At 53.0% G+C, this 23,189-nt stretch overlaps 1 protein-coding gene across 1 annotated transcript in view; it reads left to right on the top strand.

Annotated features, from left to right (window-relative positions):
- The first annotated feature begins 1,983 nt into the window (after positions 1 to 1,983).
- Positions 1,984 to 23,189, top strand: part of PLXNA1 (plexin A1) — a 145,424-nt gene continuing 124,218 nt past the window's right edge. Inside the window, exons 1-2 of the mRNA XM_085324285.1 lie at positions 1,984 to 3,329; positions 15,185 to 15,367. Coding sequence (XP_085180411.1) covers positions 2,157 to 3,329; positions 15,185 to 15,367 — 1,356 coding nt within the window. The 5' untranslated portion in view covers positions 1,984 to 2,156. The remainder of the gene's footprint in view (positions 3,330 to 15,184; positions 15,368 to 23,189) is intronic.

Raw genomic sequence — 23,189 nt, 5'->3', positions numbered from 1 at the left:
CTATTCCCATTCCTGGAATCCTTTTTTTTTGAGACCTGGCTGCCTCCCTGCTCCTTGAGCAGAGCTCTTCAAGGTCTACTCAGTGGCCTCAGGATCTGTCTGGCAAGTCCAGTAGCACAGTTAAAAGCTGGCTGCCCTGCTCTGCTCAGCTTTCTGCTGTGCTGGCCATCAATGGTGCCCTCAAGTGAGGTGCATCCCTGCCTTTTTCATGTGCAGAGCTGATGGCGTGATGTTGGCTGTCTTTTTAGTGATTTGCCTGGTGAATTGCCCAGTCACCAGGTCCTGGCAGAGCCAAGCAGTCAGTCACCAGGGGCCATATTTCCTACCTGTGCCACTCCCTGGTGGGAATCAGCCTTATTGTGTTGAGCCAGGAGCAGATTATCCCTGTGTGGATTGAGTCAGAGATCAGTGATAAGGAGAGGGAGGCTCTCCCCCCCTGTTTTTTGAGTATCTTTTGTTTCCCATCCTAGGTTTGACAGATAAAAGGCTGAATTAGTTTCCTGGCTGCAAACCTTTGGAGTGATGGTGTCCACCCCTGGGTGGATGGGCCAAGATATGGTTGTTAGGAAGAGCTGTTGACCAGAAGGGTAGGTTGCACAGTCATGCTCCCCAAATCAAACATCAGCCCAAGAAATGTGTTTGAAGGTGCTGGTGTGTGAAGGTATCTGTGGTGCCAGTGGGCACCCTGTGAGCCCATTTCCTCTCTGATGCCTGTGGTGCATGGATGTGTACCAGGGCACTCAATGCTCTCAGCTCCCAGCACCTTTCAAAGATGCCTTGAGATCCTCTTCTGCGCAGTGGCTTGAGCTGTGTTTCCTACACCCAGTCTGGGCAATGGAGATGCAAAGGATGGAGCAACATGCTGGTGTCCATGGTGGACTGGTGGGCACMGCCTGCTTGGGCTCAAGTCTCAGTTGCCCTCTGCAGACTCAATTTGTTTGAATAGTAAATTGATGCCATTTATGTCTAATGAAAAATCAAGCTTTTTCTTACTTTTCCTGGTTCTTGCCCCCCAGTCCCCACCCCTTTAGCCTTCACTAAAAGCAGTGTCATCTTAGTGGCCAGCCGTTCGGTGCGCTGAGCTGCAGTTAAGCTAATGGTGGAATGGGATGTGGGCTGCATGCTGGGGGAGACCTGGAAGTGCCCTTGCTTCAGGGCATGGTCACTGCTGCACTTGAGGGGCTGGACACGGATTGCCAAGGAGATCTGCTGGCTTGGTGGGAGGGCTGGGTACTCCTCGGTCTGGGGAAATGTCTCTGCAGGTGGAAGAGGGCGTTCTGCAGTAACTGTGTGGGTTCTCGTGTGCTTCARAGCTGGGAGCAAACCAGGTTTTTGCATCTGCTCCTGGTGGCGTGATGAAATGGGGCAAGGGCAGCCAGCTTGCGTCGCAGCTAACGGCTTGTTAGCAGCCGATCCCTGGGTAATGTTTCAGAGCTGCCAACGGTCTTAAAAGCAGGCCTGGCGTGCAGGGTCAGGGCCGGCTATGCTCCGCGGAGACATTTGTATGCAGTCAGCGTGCCGGAACGAGTCGCGAGGCCACTGTCTGCCGGGGATGTGTCAGCACGGTCCAGCTAGCATCTGCAGGGATGTTCATAGCGGCTGCTGCTCCTCCCAGGGGGGTTGGTGGAGTGGAGAGCAGGGTATGGCCCTCTTTGGAGAGGGAGTTGTGCTAGAGGTCAGGATGGTGAAACAAAGCAAATGGCAACTTTCTGGTTGATGRTATCAGGAATATGCTGTGTGTAGGAGTGTGTGCGCATGCGTGTGCAACCAGTTGGAGTTGTTAGCATCTCACAGGTTCCCCTGGTCCCTGCATCTCTGGGTTTCCTTTTCTGGGATAGAGGATAGTGGGGRCATTTTGTTATATTGCCTAGAAGAAAAGCATGAAGCAGCACAGTCTCTGCTGGCTGGGTGGGAACAAGCTTAATACCGTGGCAGGAGTTGCAGGAAAGCCTTCTAATCTCTGTTTTGTCTTTTTCTCTCTAGGGTTGACCAGATTGGCAGTGCCCATGATGTCCTGAATGCAGAGCCAGTGGAAGCAGAGGAGACTGTGTCCTGTTAGCTCCTCCTAATTCCCCCATCCCTTTAGTTTGGATTTGTTTCTATTTATTTTGTGGCTGGGTTTGGACACGGCCTTGGCCGGATGTGACACTGCTGCAATGTGGCTTCTTTGGCTCAAGCACCACTTGTCTGTCAACATTTGGACCCTGCTGCTCTTGGGGAGCACCTGGCTACCGCTGGCGGAAGGCAGCCCCAAGTCTCCCTTTAGGACTTTCCCAGTTACAGACTGGAGCTTGACACACTTGGTGGTCCATAACAAAACTGGGGAGGTCTATGTGGGAGCTGTCAATCGGATCTATAAGCTCTCCAATAACCTGACGCTCTTGCGGACCCATGTGACAGGGCCCGTGGAGGACAATGAGAAGTGTTACCCTCCGCCCAGTGTTCAGTCCTGCCCACATGGTCTGGTCACCACCAACAATGTTAATAAACTGCTGCTGGTGGACTATTCTGGGAATCGGCTGATCGCTTGCGGCAGTGCCTCCCAGGGTATATGCCAGTTCCTGCGGCTGGATGACCTCTTCAAGTTGGGTGAGCCTCACCACCGCAAGGAACACTACCTCTCCAGTGTCAATGAGTCAGGCACCATGTCAGGGGTTATCATTGAGGTACTGAATGGGCAGAACAAGCTCTTCATTGGGACGCCCATTGATGGGAAGTCGGAGTACTTCCCYACGCTCTCCAGCCGCAAGCTGATGGCCAATGAGGAGAATGCGGAAATGTTTGGCTTCGTCTACCAGGATGAGTTTGTCTCCTCCCAGCTCAAGATCCCCTCAGACACACTCTCCAAGTTTCCCACCTTTGACATCTACTACATCTACAGCTTCAGCAGTGAGCAGTTTGTTTACTACCTGACCTTACAGCTGGACACCCAGCTCACCTCGCCTGACTCCACTGGGGAGCAATTTTTCACCTCCAAGATCGTCCGCCTCTGTGTGGATGACCCCAAGTTCTACTCGTACGTGGAGTTCCCCATTGGCTGTGTGCAGGATGGCATTGAATACCGCCTGATCCAGGACGCTTACCTGACCAAGCCTGGCAAGACTTTGGCCAAGTACCTGGGCATCTCAGAGCAGGAGGATATCCTCTTCACCATCTTCTCCCAGGGCCAGAAAAACAGGGTTAAGCCTCCCAAGGAGTCTGTGCTCTGCCTCTTCACGTTGAAGAAGATCAAGGATAAGATCAAGGAGCGTATCCAGTCATGCTACAGAGGGGAAGGGAAACTCTCACTGCCCTGGCTCTTGAATAAGGAATTGGGCTGTATCAACTCGGTGAGTTCATGCTTGTCTCTGCCCCAGCCAGTCTGTCTTCAGTCCCTGGCTTCCAGACCTCAGACCCCAGACCCTTCCAAGTTACCCCTCACGGATCTGTGTGTTGAAGGGCTTTGCTGTAAGATGTGGTTGGTGTGTGTGTGTTGGCAGTGTCTGAGGGAGGTACTGCTGATTCCTATCCCTGGTATCACCAATGTCTTCCCAGCCTTGCTTTGTGGCCCTTGACTATCATTAAGTACCCTGCCTGCGTGCCCACACAGGTTGATCTTTGCAGATTTGAGGAGACGAGGGTACTGTGCTCCTTCCCGTGTCCTTTTCTGGGTTTTGGGTGCCTGGTGGTGGGTCGCAGGTGCTGTGAGCATGTGTCCTGCCTTCCCTGCCTCCCTCCTCTCTGCAGTTCCGGAGGAGACAGCTAACAGCTGCCTGACAAAGTAAAGGGTTTGCTATCAAGAGCACTGGGCTCACAAATCTGATTTTGGCTTTGAACTAATTCAATTTTGGTGGAAAATGATGAAATCGTTACACTGCTGCCTGTTGGGTTGCACAGCTGCTGACTCAGGGAGAGAAGTTGCCTCCTCCCACGCTCTAGATGTTCTCCTGGCTTGTCTGCCACTGCTTCCCTTGGCAATACTGTGTTTGGGGAGGGGGCTCTGGCCCTGCTGCAGCCACCTGAGCAGGGAATGAGCTCAGGGCCTGGCTGTTTCTCTATCTAATGTGAGGAAGGCTGCATCCGTGGCAGGCTGTGTTCTGTGCTGCAGTGAGAGGCTGCTAGGAGGTACTGGTGGGTGCTTGGTGGCATCTTGGTAAATCTCAGGAAAGTTCTTGTTTTGCAGGCAAACATCGTGGGATGGAGGGGAAAAAACAGTGGCTGCTTTGGCACCCACGTGCTGGATGCAGTGTCACATGCACAGAGAGGTCGTCTCTCTGCTGCTCTGTGGCACAGGCCATGAAATCCTGTGGGGTTTGCACATCCTATGCTTGCACTTCCATTCCAGATAACTATTTCCTTGGCAGCCCAAGCTAAGAAACATCTAATTCAGCAGCTGAACTGACTTTTTTTTTCCCTTGGGTTCATCTCTCCCTGGCTGTCCCTTTCTCAGGGTGCTTTGCTTGCATGCCTTTCCCCTGCCATGACTGGAGTGGAAAGGGGAGGAGGAGGAAGGACTGTGCAAGTGGAGATTCATCTGCTAGGAGAGTAGGAATGGGCACTGGAAGTTGCTGCTCAGGAGCTCTGATCGCATTGCACTTCAGAAAGATCGGAGCAGGGCTGTGTGTGGCCTGGACCCGAGGTGCAGGTCTCGAGCTGTGCCACGTAGATCAGTGACCCAGTAGGTAGTGCTTGTCTCCTTGAGGCAGTACTGGGAAGCACGTGCCTCTTCCCAGTTGCTTCATTGCTGAAGGCGCTCTGGTAGCGCGCTATTTAAGACTGATGGCCTGGCCCTGTTGTGCTCTTTAAGCGTACTTTAATAAGAGAGAGGACAAACTTGTTTCCTGGCCAAAACCCAGCTCTGCAGCTCTTGGTCCCCAGTGCAGCTTTGCCCGACGTTGTATTTCTTCTGCCTTTCCTGTCTTGAAGAGTTATGTTTTGCTGTGCACCACTACACAGCTCCCTTGTTCATCCCAGAGGTAGCTGCCTTTTCACAGTGGCTGCATTACCCCATGCACACAGCGTAGGAGCCGCTTGGCAGGCACCTCCTGAGGATCTCACAGCGTCAAACATCTGTCATGCTCATGCTCTTGTACTGGAAGCACCAGTTCAGCCAGGTATCGCCTTTGTGGGGAGAGTCTAATTTCCACGTACAAGTAACCCTGAGTGCCCTCTATTTCCTGCAGATCCTGAAGCTTGTACGGTCACAACTGCTGCAGTCAAGGCTGCAGGTTGAATTAGAGACCTCCAGAGGTGGTGTCGTAAGTCTTTAGCTGGCTCATTCTGGGAGCGCCTGGCTGATGTCTAGGTCTTGGAGAAGTTGTGGCGGGGACAGCTTGTGTGAGCGAGAGGTTTAGGTAGAGCCGTCCCCCATCTGCCCTGGGAGATGGGCATGGGGGGAGGAGCAGTCCAATTCTCATGGTCCTGGGGATTTACCTGGACAGTGTGGCTATTCCTGTTGCAGGGTGTGTGTGTCCTAAGTGGCTGTYGGGGCCACTGCACCAGTCCCTGTTTGTGGGGTCCATCTGCTTCTGTTTTGGAGGTGGTTTCATGCTAGTAGGGCCCTASAATGGTTACCTGTCGGCCCAGGTGGCCAGTTCCTCATGAGTAATTGAATATCAAGGTGCTCTTTGAATCCAATAGAAGTGGGTCTTGCAGGGTTACCATGTTGCAAGGCAGAGGGAGAGCAGGTGATGAAGGGTGTATGTCTGTCTTGCAATGGCTTCTGTGGGTGGGGAGCTGYGGATACCGAAGTTGCAGTGGTCAGGTTCACGCAGGTGGTGGTTCTTGCTGTTAGGTTGTGCTGCCAGCTAGACTGAACTGGGGAGGTGCTGCTTTCTGCCAGGTACCAGGCCTGCCTTGGGGGCCAGGTGACGTTTGCTATCCCAGCACCGTCCTGCGTGCCAAGCACAGCAGGGAGAGGATGGCCCCTTGCTGTGCTGAGAGCAAGCCAAATCGGATCCCACAGAGTGTGTAACCTCTTTCTGGCAGGAATCTCTGTGCCCCCAGTAAAATGCAGCCACCTCTGGGATGGGTAATGGCAGCTGACAGATCTCACAGTGATGAATGCTGGTCAGAAAGTAAAGGGCATGTTGTTTTCTAAGGAGGTATATAATGTGAATTGCGAAAGTCAGTAGTTTGGGATTTACACCTGAGCCATATGGAAAATGTCCCAGGAGCTCTCTTGCTCCTGATCACAATTTATGGTTTAAAGTCTCCTTTGGAAAGTCAAATAATGCTAAAGCCTTATTGCTTTAGCTCAGCAGTGGTCAGGGGGAGGGATTTCTTGGTGCTAAAAAGTCAAATTCTTGAGGACTGGTCCTCCTGTGTTGGCATGAGTGGATGAAGGTGAGTTTTGGGAAGTCGTTCCTCCTTGGTTGTAGTCTGTGCTGGCGGTACGTAGGGGTCACCTTCATCGTGTGTTCTAGCCTCTCCTCTGGACAAAAGCTTCAAGGCGGCAAGGGTTGAAACATCTTGGAGAGTGAGGGAGGTCTTTTGGTTGTGCTGCTAGGACCCTTCTTCCTCTGTTCTTATCCCCATACCTCCTAAGCAGAGCACCAACCCCCGAGGCTGGCCACAGCTGCCATGACAGCGAGGTGAACTTTGGGATGCTAATCCCAGAGTGCTGCAGGGCAGCTTGGATTTTCTGGAGCTCGTGTCAGAGCCAGGAGGAGAGGCCGCCAGACTTGGCAGAGCACTCGGGAGATGTTAGCAGTTCCTCTCCGGCACTGGTGAGCCGAACAAACTTGGCGGGGGGACCTCATTCCAATCTCTTGTTTCTCTCTTCCCTTCTGGGAACCAGCAATCCTTCAGCTGGAAAGAAAGTGAGCAAACTCTGGAAGGAGGCACTTTCTGAGCAGGCTCCTGGCATCCTAGCCTGGGTATCCAAGAGCTTTCCCTACCTCTTTTGGGCCGGGGAGAAGGTAGCAATACCTACTTTATAAGGCTGAGAGGGGGTCAGCTTACTGCCTGGGCTAGAAATCCCCCCAAAATTGAGGCAGAGCCCTCCAAACCCTGTTTGATTGCTCAGTGGTTTTGGCAGGGAGTGCTTGCAGAGATTGTCTGTTAACCCCTTTGGTGCTGAGACTCCTCATTCAGGTTTGTTCAGACCTATGCACAGGTCTCTGTCCGTATGCAGAATGGGTCACATGCACACAAGGGCAATGATGGGATCTTATGGGACCATCTTGTCCATTCCCTCTACCCCAGCTGCACTTCCTAAACTGTTCCTGAGGCCATGTGGAGGTTTTGCTGTTCCTGGAATTTCACTGAGCGTGGAGAGAACAGATATTTGATCTTGTGTAGCCCAGATCTTTGCTTTATTTGTGTAATGTAGGGACCAGAGGAATGCATGGCCTTGGCCAGATGTGCTCAGGTCTCCCCATCATGCCCTTATGTCAGAGGTAGGGAAGCAAGGTTCTGATCTGGCAGTGCTAGGAAAGTGCAATGATTTTGGTGAGTTGGAGCCAGAGCAACYTTTTTCAGGGTCAAGTGGAAATTTGCAGCAAGGGTGGGGCTGGGGATTCCCAGAGTACTTGAATTGCCAGAGCAACTATCCTGTGGCTGGCAAACAAAGCTGGGAGCAAGCATGGGCTCAGCCCCTGGAGATGCCCCTTTGGCGGGGCAGTGCCTCTGGACGCCAGGCTCTGGCTTTCAGCATCGGTTTTGCCACAAAGCAGCCCCTGGCAGATAGGTGAAAATTTCCCCTGAGAAGACAGTGGGAAGGCAGGTGGTGAATGACAGGCACAGGAGGAGGGGGAATATATAATAATATTAACTGGCAAATTACTGACCAATTAATAACGCTAAATGGCATGAATCTCGCCTCTCCTGTCTGCTCCCTCATTGCTTCTGTAAGTGGGCTTGAAGGGAGGCAATGAGACAAGGCATGTCAAGGAGACAGCCCGCGTCTGGCCAGCACTGCTTCTGCTCWGAGTGTCTGAGGCGCCTGGTTTCCTTGCTCCTTCAGCCTGATTCCCGGAAGAAATCTGAGTTTTCTGACCCTCTTTCGGAGAGGTGGTTTGATGCGGGTAGAAAAGGTAGGAGGTGGGGTCCGTGGGGTGTCTTGTGGCTAGGGACAGCTGACACTGGTATCRGCAGCTCCTTGCAGCATCAGATTARTGCACTGAAATTAAAAAAGCAAAACCCAACCAAACAGGAAAACCTGCTGGCAGTGGTGTGAAACTCTCATCCCTGCAGAGCTGCGCGCAAGCTGAAGGACACAGCTCCCAGGGTGGTTTCTGTAGTATGTCCCCACGGTGGGGTGAATTGGGAGGGTCAGCCTCTGGTTGCTTAGCTGAGGGACCAGTGAATGCCTCGGCGCTGCTAACCCCCGTGTGTTCCTTACCTGGCCTCCCCGAGGGCCTACAGCGTGAGGTGACAGCAGAGGTGACAACTTTGCCTCTCCCTCCCTCTCGCGTTTTGCCRTGGCCGGTTCGGTACTGTAACCCTCCTGCTGCCTCCCTCGGCCCAGCCTTGCAGTGGTGCCTGCCTGCGCTTCCCTAACGAGGCAGTTTTCTGTTAATGAGCTAATTGTCGGCGTAATAGTTTATCGAGGTAGTGCTGCATCTCGGTGGTGGGCGGGTGCTCCGTGTGGCCCTGGAGTGCAGCTGTATTTGTCATTTCCCAGAGAGTTTGTTGAGACAAAGCAGAGTGAAGTAAACACCATAAACATTTATCCTTGTGCATATTCAGCAGCTGATGAGATTGGGGAAGCTGCGGAGTGTGGAGAGAACAGAAATTGCATTGGCTGGGATGGGCTGCTGGGGCTTAAATACCTTCGCTGGCCACGCTCTGGCCCCCCTGGGGCTCAAGCTTGCCGTGAACCCCTTTGCTGCYGCTCTTCTCCTCGGGGCGGTGGTGCAGGGGGGACCCTGCTGAGATGGGTGACGTGCAGAGCAGAGCCATGCTGGGAGCGGAGGTGGGCACCTTGCCTTCAGGGTTGTCAGCGCCTGGGCACGTGAGCCTGGGTCAGCAGGACTCCTTGAGCTTCACTGGGGCTACTGAGTTGTTTTCTTGGGGCTGAGACTGGTGCATTTTTCTTTCTTTCTCTTTTTGGATCTTATCTGAGGAAGTGGTTTTCACGTGTCTGTGCTGGAAGGTGCAACCTCCTCTCTAATGTAAGGCAATAGCTCACCAGCTATTAGTGCTCTCTAGTTTAGCTGATTTAGCCTGAYTCTGGAAGCATGATGAAACATATGCCAGTAAACAGAGACTTTTCTCTCTCACCTCACCTTAAGGGCTAAGCCTTTTTCAGCAAAATGCCTGAAGAATCACAGAGATGGGGCTGTGTTATCAGCTGATACATTTCTTCATTCTTGCTTCATGTTGGGGATTATGAATTAGCTTTTGGTCACATGCCGCTTCCTGAGCAGAGTCGTCTTAGTGATTGAACTGGGAGCTCTTGTGCCAGGGAGCTGGCGTGCTTTGGGAGCTCTGGGGGGTTAATCTGTAAGTCTTTGGCTACCCTAAGAGTGGTGCATTCTGAGGAGGCAGAAGGGAGTAATTACAGGCTGCTAAAGTTAACTCAGTTTGTTGCTGGAAAGATGAATTTTATTGGATCTGCTGTTCTGAAGTTTCCAACCTCACAATGCAGAGGAAGATCCGTAGCAAGCCGGCTGGTGGATATGTTGGCGAGGACTCTGAAAACCTCAGGATTCAGTGTATATTGGCTTGAGAGATGCTAATTTCCTTTCCCCCCCTCTTTCTGCAAACTGATGTAGATCCTTCCAGTTGGAAGGATCTGCCCCCTTCTCCCCACTCTTGGTGCATGCTGCCCCCTTCTCCCTGCTCTTAGTGTATATCTTGCACAGTATATCTTGCGTGCTTGGCTTTACCCAAAGGCGTCTGAGTTTAGGCAAGGAGGTGAAAAAGGTCATACAAGGAAAGGATTTACTCTTTGGCCATATTCTAAATTGGGCGTCCCCCCAAAAAAGGAAGTTAGAATAACTGAGCAAGCAGAACAGCACTTCTGCTGCTAAGAGGACAGCATTTGGCTAATTCTTGATTGCCGCTGTGAGCGGGACTGCTGGCCTTTGGGTTAGCCCCACGGCATGACAAGGAGGCAGAGGCAGCCTGTAGCTGTAGCAAGTGGTGTCACACTGAACCAGTGCTGGCTGTGAATGCGTTGGGCTTGGACATAAAAAGGCTTGCTTTTCGTTCTTTTTATTACCCCCCTCTGTGTGCAAGATGCTCAATTGCTGTGCACCCAGCTCTGGGGGATGAAGCTGCACGTGCTGACCTCCCCTAGCAGAGCGTGCAAGTGCCAGTTCCTGTGCTTGCGCAGAGCTCCTACTCAGTTTTGCAGTGCTGCAGAGGGAAGTTGGTGTGAGCAAATCCACCCACCTGGAGACTCCGCTCTTCCTGTGTCATCCCTCATGTAGTCTGTTTTCATTTTGATACCTGTTGGGTTTAATTGATGATGTCCACAGCCCTTTGAGAGGGTAACCTTCCCCTCCTTTTTTGCCCCTCCAAGTAAGCCTCTACTGTGCTCCTGCTCTTCTTCCATGTGGGCACTTGCTCTATTTTGGTGCAGTCAGGTGGCTTTTTAGCCTTTTCTGAACCTGCTACTCCCAGAATTCAGCATTTGGATGTGTGATGGAGTCCTGCTGGCTCAGCAAGTGATGTTGCTAGTTGTGCACGTGGGGTAAAGCATGCTGCTCTAAACCTTCGTGGGGGAGGCTTGCCATCATGCACTTTTCCACTTTAACTGTGTGATACCAACTGGTATGCACCTGGGGAGCCTTGCCAGCACTGAGCCTGTTGCGAGATATCTCAGCATGCCTTGGTGCAGCAGCTGAGTGGCCAAGTCCTTGTTTAACAGCTAGCTGCAGGGGCAGCTTTTCTCAGAGCTTTCTCCTGGGGTGTTAAGTGGTCCTGGCTGTGCTGACCTTCAGTTTCTGGGGAATGGTTTCCCTTGCCTGGACCTGTGCCTGGGGGTAAAGTCATGGGGTTGTTGCTTTCAGCAGTTGGAGCCATTTAGTGCATATGTGTATGTGGAGCTTAGGAGTTTGACATTTTCCCATATGTTACATGCACATGCTGTATGGATTTAAAGCCCCTTGGGGACAGGAATGTATTTAGAGGCAGTTGCTTGCCAAAAACCTCTCCCCTTTAAATTCAGAATTACATAAGGAATCTCTTGAAGCGGAAAATCCCATGGCCCAAGCAGGCTGCCTATCCTAGCGCCTGTGCTTTGTGGTGCCTCCCTTGCAGCGCTAACCTCATGCCGTCACTGAGGCCATCAGGGTTTTTGCCAGAGCTGCTCCTCATCTGGGACAGGTTGTGGGCTTCTCGGGGTGGATTTTGCTGGTTCTGATGGTGTCCAGCAGGATGCAGCTGTTTTCTGGTGTGRGACCTCCAGAGAGGCTAAGCTCTCCCACCTGATGTAGCTTAGACCTTGGGCTGCCTTGGAGTTTGTGTCCAAAGGTGCCACTTCTGCTCAGTGGGTCAGAGTAGCGCAGCAAGGGTGTCAGGCCTGGCCTTGGATGGAGAGACTCAGACTGAGAGCGTGCCATGGAGAAAGGTCATGAGCTATGATGTTTCACTTGAGCCATCCGAGCTCTCAGCTGTCCTGGTCCTGTCCCTCCTGCCTCCYTTCCCACTGTTGCAGGTACCTGTGGGCTCCCTCCCCTGCTTTGCCTTGCCCTGTAGAAGCCTGAGCTACAAAACTCATCCTGGGCACCTCTGTCTGGCCTGAGAATGATGCCTTTGAATCCCCAAACTCTCTAGCAGGGATARTGCAGCCCCTCTTTGGCAGCACTCAGGGGAAAGGAGCATTTGGGAAAATTGCCCTATGTTTGTCTCTGCCAATTCCGGGCACTGCCTGAACCGCAATGGCTTTTGGCTGCTGTTCCAGCGCTTTTGTAAAAAGCTTCTCCCGGATCCGCCAATGCAGGAAAGTGTTTAACCAACACGAGCTGATGCTGGCAGGGGAGCCGCAGTCCAGTGGTGACTGCCAAGCCCATCCAGGTGCTGCAGCTGAGTGAGCCCAGGAGTAGATGCYCTCTTTGGGGTGCAGTGGGAAAGGGGCAAGGCAGTGCAAAAATATGCATTGACATCCCCAAAACTTTCCTGTGGGAGGAGGAAGAATTAATTGGTTTGGTAGGTAATGTGCTTGCTGGAGGCTTTGCTCTGTGAAGTGAACCTCTTTGAGGAGCCCTGCTTAGTTTGTCTTGGCACCTTCTTGGCTGGGAAGTGTTTTGTCCCTGGGGGAGGGCTGGGACGTGGTGTTTAGCCACTCCTGCCTTGTTACAGACCATCTTGCTTTGAAGGTAGCACCAGGGTGAGGAGGGAGAGAGATGTGTATGCTCACAGAGAATTTGTACTAGCCTAGCATATTTCCAAGACCACAGCAACGCCGCTGTCGGACGTGGGCTGTGATGGGTGCGACCRGGGATGGAGCAGGGATGGTGTGCTGGCTCCCTGCACCCAGGGCTGAGGACAGAGAACAGCTGCGGCTCTGCTTTTGGATGGAGAACAGGTTGTTTTGCTGCTGCTTTGTGGCTGAGGGGAGCCAGTCTGACTAGTGCCTAGGGGGTTTGTGCCCAATCCTGCAAACATTACTTTGCAAACAGTTGCAGCTGTGTGTGTGTCACTGAGGGCTGAGATCTGGGGAGTTGCTGCCCCTTTCCTTGTTCAGTAGCCTGCTCACATGAAGCAACCCAGATGAGTAAACCCTTGCATAGACATTTGCCTTGCTGAGAGGGCAAGCAATGAAGACCTGGGAGTAGCTGCATGCCCGGAGAGAGCTGAAGGGCTGGCTCTGCTCACCAGCTGCCCCATTTGCCCATGGCGCCAGGGGATTAACACACAGGATGTTGAATTGGTGGCTGCTCTTCCCTTCTGCTAAAAGCTGRTGTTTCCTCAAGTTCTACTTGAAGCAAGGCCTGCCAGCTGTTTCAAAGTACTTTCTTCCCCTGTGTAGGGAATTGCCAAGGGTGAAGTTAGGGTGGATTTGCCCTGTTCTTCTCCACTGCACTCTCAAAGCAGTGTGCTCTGTGCAGTCCTGAATGCAATGGCAGAGAACATGTCAGAGAGCAAGCCAGTATGATATGGGGGATGGCTGATGCTGYCCCCAACTTCCCAGGAGCAATCCTCCTTCCTTTCTCTAGCACCTTCCCTGCTCAGTGCCCTTGCTGAGCTCTCTGCAGGGAGCAGTGTCGCCCCTGCTGAAACRTGACTGCTGCTGGGGTAGAGGCAAGGAGTTGTGCTGAATTTCCTGTGTGCACATCTGTGTGAAATGGTGCAGTGAGTGCCTGGGATGATGATAAAAGCTGGCAGGGAGAGTTTCCAGACTGGTGCTATGCTGTGCATGAGGAGGCCTGGATGAGTTTAGCACAGGGCACTGGTGCGCTGCAGCGGGCTGACAGGGCCTCTGGCCGTGTGTGATGCCTCTCATCCCAGGGCTGAGATGCGAAGGGGGCAGCTGAGCTCTAGTTAGGCTGAAGTCCTTTCTGAAGGTGTCTTGTTGGCAAAGTGAGATGTTAAATTTTCACCTGGGGCTATCTGGACAGCCCTGCTGGGGTGTATAATTAGATTCAGCAGTGATTTGAGCTTAGGCTTTTTTAGCCTTGCAGGTTTGGCCTATTTTATAAAACCCTAAAACAATCTCATGGCGGGACCAGCACTCGACTTTCTGCAGCGGCTGCCTGGCAGGCAGCAGCTCTGAGCCTGGCTCTCCAGCTTTGCCTGGAGCATGCTCCTGCTGGGATGTGCCCGCTGCCCAGAAGCTTCCCACGAATGCCTCTGCACCTTGCTGTGCTCTCAGCTCTCTGTGGATAGAGTTAGTGAGCTTGGCAGCCTACGGGGCATTCAACCATGGCTCCCCCCAGCTCTGCTAGTGCTCAGATTGAGCTGGGGGCCCACTACCTTCATCCTTCTCCATCCCTTTGCCTGCCCTGTATTGTGCCTGCTTCATAGGCCTTCAGATCCTCTTCGCAGACCTTCTCTGTTTTCTGTAGTATCCATATAATGCCTTGCACTTAGGGAGGAAAGTCTTGGCTGACACAAATGGCACTGGATAGTGGGAGAGCTCTTGCAACCTCTCCTGAGGAACATTGGGGGCAAGGAGAGGTTTCAGGCCTCTTTTGCCTCTTGGCCATCTGCACTGAGTTTAGAAAGTTTAGCCCTTAAGACCAAATCTGCTGCTGCTCACTATCAATGCTGCKTGGGTGTGTCCAAAGTGCTTTGCATCAGTGCACAGGGAATTTTGAGGAATCGTAGGTCATGCCTTGTCCCATCCCTTTATCTGTGAGCTGGATGCAAGGGGCTGGGCAGAGCTGCTCTCACTGGGGGAGTGGGAGCAGGCAGACTCTCATATCTTTTGGAAAACTACTGACAACCTCCTTTCTGGCCTCAGGCTGAGAGCTGCTAGGGTAATTGAATCCACAGGATGCAAAGAGTATTGAAGAACTGGAGATACAGAATTGGGGCAGTGGCTGTTCTCTAAACCAGCCAGATCAGCAATCAGCTCCAGCCCTGTCAGGAAGTCTGGAGAGCAGGTTGCTGAGCTGCTGGGATGGCTGGGTGGGCAGGATGAGGGAGGGATGGGGGAACACATCAAGGCTGGGGAGGGAGGTGGAGGCATTGCAAGCTAGGGATGTTTCGGGGGACATAGGACCTTGGTGGAGCTCTGTGTGTAGATAGCAGCTAATGGGATGGTGGTGGGAGACAGCTGACAGGCACTGGGGAGTTCAGGCCACTGTTACCTTTCCTCCTCTGCCCTACTTTTTGTAGCTTTTCCTGCAACCATATCCAAAGGGAACAGGCCAAGCCTGGTGACTAAGGTGGCCTCTCTGCAGGCAYTTACTGCCTCCAACATCCCCATCTCCCCAGAAGTGCCTTCTGGGCACTTGGCTGGCCATACCTGCAGTTAATAGGCAGCTGGCTTTTCCTGGTGCCAGGCTGCTGTTTGCAAAGCCTTCGTGGCCCCCTGCCCTATCACCCTGTGGGAAGGGAAGCCTGTGTGGGCTGCAGCTGGCTGTGTTGTTTTGGCTGATGCCTCGTGCTGCGCAGCAAGGTGATGGAAACCTCCCTGGGGCTGGCCTGAACTGGAGGCTGCAGTGAGTCCTTGGGGGCTCCCATCACTTCCTCTCTTCATCGTCGATCTAAATCAACGTCCCAGTCACCCCCTTGGTGCCTCCGTGCTTTATGTAGTGTGTCAGCATATTGACAAAAAGCTCATCTCTCCTCTGTTCTCTTCCAACAGCCGCTGCAGATCGACGACAATTTCTGCGGCCAGGATTTTAACCAGCCGCTGGGTGGAACGGTCACCATTGAGGGAACTCCGCTCTTTGTGGATAAGGAGGATGGCATGACCTCGGTGGCTGCCTACGATTACAGAGGACAAACCGTTGTCTTTGCAGGCACACGAAGCGGGAAGATCAAAAAGGTAGGAYGCCTTGAGCGATACCGATGGGTGGGATGCTGTGCTGTGGTGACAGAGGGATGTGTGGTTGGCTAGCTGGCCCCTCATAGATAGGACTGTGCTTCCTTCATAGCAGGACTTGATGTGTTGTGGGTAGTGAGCAAAAGTGCTGGTGAGTGACAGTTTCCCATTGCTCTTTTCTGCTAGTCAGATTTACTAAACCTCTRTCTTCTGAAAGGGTTATAACATAGGGAAATCGAGTCCTGACTGGTGCTGCATCAGTGTCCATCTCGTCTCTCGGGGCGCTGGTTCATGCTGCAAGTGTCACGGGACAGGTTCTGTCTGTCCAGGGCCAGAGTGCTTTGCCATTGACCTGGAAAGGGTCAGCAAAGGTGGGTGCTCATGACTTCATGCTCTTGATGTTGATGGAAGTTTCTAGCCCAGTGGCAGTGTTGGCTTGTCTGAAATGGGCAAGATGGAGCTTTTCTTGGTTCTTCTTGGGCTCGGAGTTTCCTCATCTGCTACCCTCGGGTCCTGAATTTGGTTGAAATGGAGGAAGTAGAGTCTAAATTTGGATGTCTGACCCCAGTTGCAGGAGAGTGGTGCTCTTGGCTGAGGTCAGGGTGAGCTGTGCTCTACTACAGCTGGGATTTTTCTGATCCAGTTAGGTTTTGTCCTGGGCTTCCCCATTCCATTTGAGCTGGCTGTGAAGTGCCATGGCTTTGGAGGCCTGGATATGTTTYTTGAGAGGCAGCTGGATGGGGAAGGCTGTCTCTCCTCTGCTCTTGCCCATACTGGTAGCATCCTTGTGTTCCCATTGCCGTGCCAGGTTACGGCTGCCTAGACAGCCCGTGGTCGAGGAGAGCCCAAGGGCAGACAACCCTGTGCCACAAACAGGAGCCTAGCTAGTCTGATCCTTTCCCTTGGCAGGAGAGCTCTCTTGGGTGGAGCGAGGTGATGCAGCCCACTTGCCCTGAGCCATCTTGTGACGTGGGGGAGACTCCTCTTCCGTTACCCCACTGCTGCACAAAAGGCTGCTTTGTTGGTGGCAATTAGCAAATAGCTCTGTGTGTGTGTTTCTCTCTCACTATCTCCACGGGGCATGGATTTCCTGTTATCATAACATCGTTCCTATAATTACAGCTGTACATGCCCTGTATAAACACAGCTTGCATTAACTGCATCCTCAACCAGGCAAAGGCATATCGAAGGTCCTGGCATAATCCCTGCCAGAGGCAGGAAGATCAGGGCTTAGCTGGAGAGTTGGGCCCATTTACTCCTTCTGCTGGAAGAAAAGGTGGCTTATGGGGCTCTCCAGCACCCCATCATGGGCAGAATGCCCTGAATTTTAAACTCTTTTGTGTCTTAAACTTTTTTTTCCCCCTCCTAATCCTAGCTTTTAAAAATACCCATGCTCTTGGGTATTCAGGTGTTRTATTAGGAAAGTCCTAAGCTGTCCTGGAGGCTTTCAGTCTCTGAGTGAGTGAGTATGGACATGATCCATGGTTATTGATTATTCCTTCAGCCTATTTGCTCCATGAGAGATGTCAGCATGGCTCTCTCTTTTTACTTGGGAACCCCAAATCACCGGGGTGTCTGGCAGCAATCAAGAGCAGGACACAGCTCTTGGCTCCTGCGCCTCTGCTGTGCTGGGTCGCCCCGGTATGTCCAGCTCCCCTTGCTGTGTTTAACCTGGGCCACTGGCCTGCGAGCAGCCCTTTCCGTCTGACGCTCCCCTTCGTCCCCAGCAGAAAAGGCGGAGGAGAGGAAGCGCCTCTCTGCCGAGGTGCTGGTTTCTGGTTCAGTGGGTGAGGAATGCAGCGGCTGGCCCCAAGCCAGCCCAGCACCGGCCAGGGAGAGTTTTTAATTCATTATATTGGTGTCAGGCTGTGAGGGGCCAGTGTGGGGAGGAGGGGGCAGCTGGGCTGTGGGGAGGTCAGACCAATGTCCCCGCAGGGTCTCGGTCCTTCCGGCAGCACGCACACGTGCGCTGAGCTCAGCAGGGCTGACAGAGGCCCCGTCATCGCCAGCCCCCCTCCCTGTGTGCTGACAGCCAGAAACCGGCGTTGGACACAGCATCCCGGCTTGGTGTCTCTGGCCAGTGGCTGGGAAGGGGAGGTTGTTTTGAACGTCTTCGATGAAGTTTGGAGCATTGGCCTGTAGCCTTTGAGAGGAAGGGAGCAGCCCCCTTGCCTTGCCTTGGGGCCAGGAGCAGGGACCAAGTGCCTATTCTCCAGCAGAGCAGCTCCTATTTCAGTCTGAACTGCACACGCTCCTTGGCCGTATCTCTTCCCTTCCCCAAGACAAGAGCTTGTGAAACACCTTCGAAGGGGAAAAAAAGGATCCTCTCTGAGCAGGGATACTGTTGTTTTAGTCTGTAAATGGAAAACTGCAGCAATGGGGCCGAAAGTTGTCAGATTTGGGTCTTGAGCGCAGGACTCCTGCCTAGCTGCCCCGTGCTCAATGCAAGGCGATGTTGCTTTTGGAAGATCATCTTTGCAGCGGGGTTTCTGAATCCGAGGTTTGCTCTCCATCCTGAATCCTCTGCTTTGCTTTCTCTCCTTTACTTCTTGCAGTCTCCAGGGTGCAAGGGAGCTTGCAGCTGGCAGGAGCACTGCTGATGGCTGGCTTGAGTGCCTGTGGAAGGCAGGGAGCTGACGGAGGCAACTTGTCCTCCCTTCCTGATTGATAAGGGATGTGAAGGGACTGGTTTTGTGTTTCTGGCTGTCTCTCCTGCTATTGAGCTCCAAACTGGAGGTTTTAAATAGCCTGTGCCAGCATAAAGGATGGGGATGGGAGGGAAGGAGCATGTGTAGGAGGAGGGTTCACAAAGCCATGGGGACAGTGTTACACTTCCAGTTCCTTATTTATCTAGAGATGCTGGCAGTTCCTTTTTGCATGGCAGATTTGATCTTTCTCTCCTTCCTTTTTTGCCTCCTTTCTTTCACTTTTTTTTTTCCCCTGGTCTTTGCAGCTTCAGAGCTGCTTCCAAGGGGGTTGTGTAGGGTAAGTGCATACTCTGGGACTGCACTGTTGCCTAGGTACAAGGCCAAGTCAAGACTGAGGTTAGAACATTGAGCCCATGGGCTTGAGTGGCCCGTCTCCCAGAGACCTTTTCCTAACTTTGTTTTTGCTGATTTCTGTCCATCACCAGTATGTCTTAGTTCTGTAGGGTCTCTCAGTGGCTACAAGGCATGTGCTGTAGGGCACAAAGAAATGAAGCAGGAGCTTGTTGGGGAACAAAGCAATAGATCTCAACCCTGTCTTAGCCGAGGGACTCCAGGCAAGCTTTGTAGGTTTGCCCCTTACAGGTGCCAGGGTCTTGCTTTGTGGGCCAGCTTGGTACATGTATCACAGCTTGCCTAGGTCCCTTACTTCAGACAGAGAGAAACCTTGATCCTGATACTCGTGAGGAGGGTGGATTCTAGTTGAACTTTGAATCTGAGAGGAGGAAGACCAACAGAGAGATGAACCTTTAGTCCTGCAGGGACCTGGGGCAGTGTATATCTATTTAGCAGAGGATACCAAATCTGGCTTTAGGGAGACCCATTTCTCATGTCTCTGAGGATACCCAACTGTAGCAGCCTGGATCCACTGGGTTGTGCATGGGAGCTGGCCCTCAGGGATGTCATCTCTTGGTGCTGTCTTTAGGCCCAATCTGAGAGGGAGGACCCAGAGAATTTCCATTTACTGTCCTGCAAGGATTTGTGCAGTCTGTGATGCTGAGTGAGGCAAGGAGGCTGTGCAGGATGGAGGTGCCTGGAGCCCCTTTTTGCAGGGCATGGGATAAAGTGCTCCTGGAGCAGCATGGATGCTCTCTGCCTTATATCTCAGATCATCAGGACACAGTCTTCCTGTGCCCACACTTGTCATGGTCATCTTAGCTGTGTCAGGAGCAGAGCCCATGTCAAGATGCTGCTCCTGGCTGAAGCATTTGGGGTGACCAAGTCTCCCATAGGGAGATGGGCATGGAGATGCTCCATGCACCAGCTGGAGATGGGAGCACGGTGGCCTGGTCCACAGTGACTGGCAGCGCTGTTGTGTCCATACCACCCTGACGTGTACCTTTACTGGTTTTGATGTTGAGGGACAGTGCTGTCTTGTCCTGCTTACTGTACTGCCATTGCCTTTCCCCTCTGGTGGGGAAAGAGAGAGTCATGCACTTCTGGGAYGGGATGTCAGGGCCTTTCAGAGGGCTTTCAGTTTCCAGCCGTGGGGTGTTTTGGGGAACAGTGACATTGAGTGGCCTGGAGGTGGTGCATGGGATGGAGATGGCTAGAAACCTTTGTCACTGGCAGAAGTGAGCTGCCAGAGCAGTGCAGGCTCTCTCTGCACCTTGTTTCAGAGAAATGGGAGCTGGGGCAGTTCCTGCTGGCAGAGAGCTGTAGCTAGGTGGTGCTGCTGGTGTCTGGAGCACTTGAAGAAGGCAGTGCTTTGGGAGGGCTTCAGCAGGCTTTGGGATGGGTTTGGAGGCAAATCTACTTCCACATAGCTTCAAGTGGCTTAGAAGGCCCCGAGGGGAGAGCAGAGCTCCCCGATGATGGGATGATGACATGGGAACACTTTACCAGCTCCGAGTGCTGGGCTGGTGGCTGCTGTCACCCAGAGGCTGAGGGGGCTGGAACCGTCCGCTGTTGTGACCTTGCGGGAGGCTGCCTGCTTGGGCCTGGAGGGCAGGCAAAGMGCTGCCTCGGCAGTTACCTGATCTTCCCCGGGAGCCCTTGCAATCAGAGCCTGCCCTGGCGGTCTACGCTATGGGAAGGGAAAGGCCCTCCAGTGTGGGGACAGAGCAAGTTCTGCCCTGGGAGAGCCTTGCGGATGAGTGAGCTTCAGCTGGCAGGGGAGCACAAGAAGGGGCTGCTAATGTGTCCCCAGCTGGAGTTGGGATACCTGGTATAGGTTCAGCAGGAAGGAGAGTGCGAAGTTACAAGAGGGGTTGGAGGTATGGGGAAAAGGGATGCAAAACCAGAGTTTAGCCCTGACTGCTACCTGTGCAAGTCCAGTTTGGCACCCCAGGCTGGTAGGGAAATGCCCCTCTTAGACTTCTGTGGAGCTGGAGATATTTGAAAGATGTCTAAATGGGTAGAAGCCCAACCCAAGGTTTTCATTTGAGAGGCACAGCCAGGAGTTGGTCCTTGAGTTGGCTTCAGCGAATGTTTGTAGGTGGTAGGTGAAGAAACCTCTTCTTGCTGCCTTACTGCAATGGGTTTGGGCCCTGGTGTTGGGAACAGCGCAGCACAACAGTGACAGTTTAGAGAGTGTTGCTGTGTCTGTGCAGTGTTGGGGGTGAAGGTGAGCACTGAGGACACAGGGCTGTGTGGTGGTCTACCTCCTTGCCGTGGGACTCCCAGTTCTTCCTGACATCATGAAAAGCCGAGTGGGCAGCAAGTCTCCTATGGCAGGACAGAAGGGTGCTGGCAGGGCTGGCCGAGAGGCTTTCCAACTGCCTGCCCATCTTTTGGCAGTGATCATAATCCCCTCACTTACGAACGATCAGCCTTTCCCACTGTCCCCTTGGCAAGTGCCTGCATTTGGCTTGGCACCRCTGGGTGGTTTTGCTCCCCTCTTAGGTTTCTCTGCCCTCCTGCTGGTCATCAATGCCTTTGCATGCAGGTGGRAGGGCGGCTGTGCCAGGGCCCAGCAGGCTGCCTGCCTCATACCACTGCATGTTTGACAGGCAGCTTTGGGGGTGAGCTCTGTGTTCTCACCCTCAGGGCTTCTCTTCTGGGGTTGGGTTAGACGCTACAATAAAGGAGCATTCTGCGAGCGATGGTGTCTCTGTGCAAGTCCAGGAGCCATTGCAGGGGACAGATGGGTGCTCTGTCCTCCCCATCCCCAGGAGCCCTGTAATGGATGCTGATGTGACAAGGGGCACTGGTTTCCCCAGCTGGGCCGGGGTAAGGTCAGGGCAGAGTCACTGCTCTGTCTGGATTTTCCTTGGATGGCAGCTCCCCTGCCCAGCATTTGTCCAGGCTGCTGCATACAGACAGAGCCTTCCTTTGTCCCCCGAAAAAGCTMCACGAGCCTGGTTTCCTTACCGTATCTCCCCAGCCATGCTACGAACAGTTGCTGCTATGAGGCTGGGGCRTGGGGCAGCACCTGCTGCTGTCACAGCTGGAGCCCGTCGCCTGTCCTTGGCGTCCCCGACCTGCCCTCCTGGCCGTCTCCCTGCACCCTGGGGCCTCTCTTTCTGGTGCTGTGCATGCAAGAAGATTGACCAAAGTGCACTTGTTACTGACGCATCCTCCCACACAGGAGCCTGCCTACTCTGCCACAGGAGCTGGCTTCAAGGACAGTTTGGTTAACAGGTATTATGTGAAGCATCAATGATGCAAGAAGTTTTGTCCTGTAGGGTGTTGAGGGTAAAGCTGAGTTTGGAGGAGTCTAGGGAAGGGAGACTGTAATTTGGGAGAAAAAGTCATTGTAAGCCCCAGCCAGCTGGGAAAACAGGGGACCCAGTGTAAGGGTAAAGGTACATTTGCAGAATTGGGGATAGGCTGCTGCAGCATGGCAGCARAAGGGAGCTGTGGGCTGGGACAGGGAGGAGGCATTGGGTGGGATGGAGATCTAGGACCACAGAGATGCTGAGTGGGTTATAGCACTGGAAGATGTGGCAGTCTGCTTTGTGCTTGTTCTCTGCCTGCGTACTAGGCATGCGGTTATCTTTGGATGGCCTGAAGTTATGCAAAGAGGCCAGGCTCGGAGGGCCCTCTGCTCCTCGTGCTGGCTGCCCTCTGCCAACAGTCACAGGACTCTGTTGTCTAGGGAATTCCTGCCACTGCCAGGGTGAGTAATGTGGGGATGACTTCTAGCACACTGCCAATTTTGGATGTGAGCCATTTCCTATCAGTTCTCTAGCCTCTGCTATCTGATGGGGTGTCCGGGACATGTTCTTGCACCCTGTGGTATAAAGGTTGTTAGGAATGTGGAAGTGACAAGAGGATATGAGCTGTAAGCATGTTGCTGTGGGGACTTCCAGAAGAAATCTGTGCAGGGGAAGCAAGGCTGGATTCCTAATGGCTGACTCGTACTTGGAAATCACCAGTCCTCACTTGACATGTCATCTTTTTATTGGGCAGTCAGTTTCCCCTGGGTTGTCTTTCCCATTAAGGTCCAATGAACAAAAAGCTGCTTGTATAATTGCAAATCAGAGTGCTCAGTCATGTGTTTGAAAGGCACATTCAAAACTGCACCTGTAGTTGCATCTTAATGTGCATGTGCCAAGGACTTGGTTTCATATATGCGCAGTGTTGCAGGGAGAGAGGGAAGAAGGAAYGCATGGGAAAGCATGTGCTGGTCAGTGCAACAGCCCCCATCCCAGTAATTGCCCCGTTGCTGTAGCATGCACCTTGGAGCCTGGRGGACCAGGCTTCCTGGGAGCTGTAGTCTGGAGTCCATGCTGGTGTTGGCCTTGTTAGCCTGCCATCTGCTCCTTGTGCAAATTAGGCACTGCCTTAGGGCCTTTGCTAAGCTCTGGTATGGCCCTTGTGGGTTGACCCAATTTTGGGTGCTGCCTGGTTATTTTTGAGGAGCAAAATGAGCTGCTTCTCTCGAAGCTGCCAGCTGGGCCTAATCTCTCCGTGGTTCTTGGGTTGCTGCGGTCCCCTGCGATATAAATGAGGGAAAGGAGCCTGCTTTGTGGGGCTGATCCCAGCCATCTCTGTGCCTCTGGCAAGGTTGCTGTCCCTGCTGAGGGGGATTAAACAAGAGAATTAGTCAGGGCTTTGGGTGGTAATTTGGGCCCATTGTGGTGGGACTTCAAGTGACCTCTCTGGGGCCAGTGGTGCAGAAGTGGGTTGGGAAGGGTCTCTGTGGGCTTGTGYCTGCTCCTTTGCAAACAGCTACT

Source organism: Rhea americana, unplaced genomic scaffold (assembly GCF_003343005.1).
Source record: "Rhea americana isolate MKP2758 unplaced genomic scaffold, rheAme1 scaffold_120, whole genome shotgun sequence".
Taxonomy (NCBI): Eukaryota; Metazoa; Chordata; class Aves; order Rheiformes; family Rheidae; genus Rhea; species Rhea americana.
The sequence above is the reverse complement of the archived record's forward strand: the minus strand, read 5'-3'. Positions and strand labels throughout refer to the sequence as shown.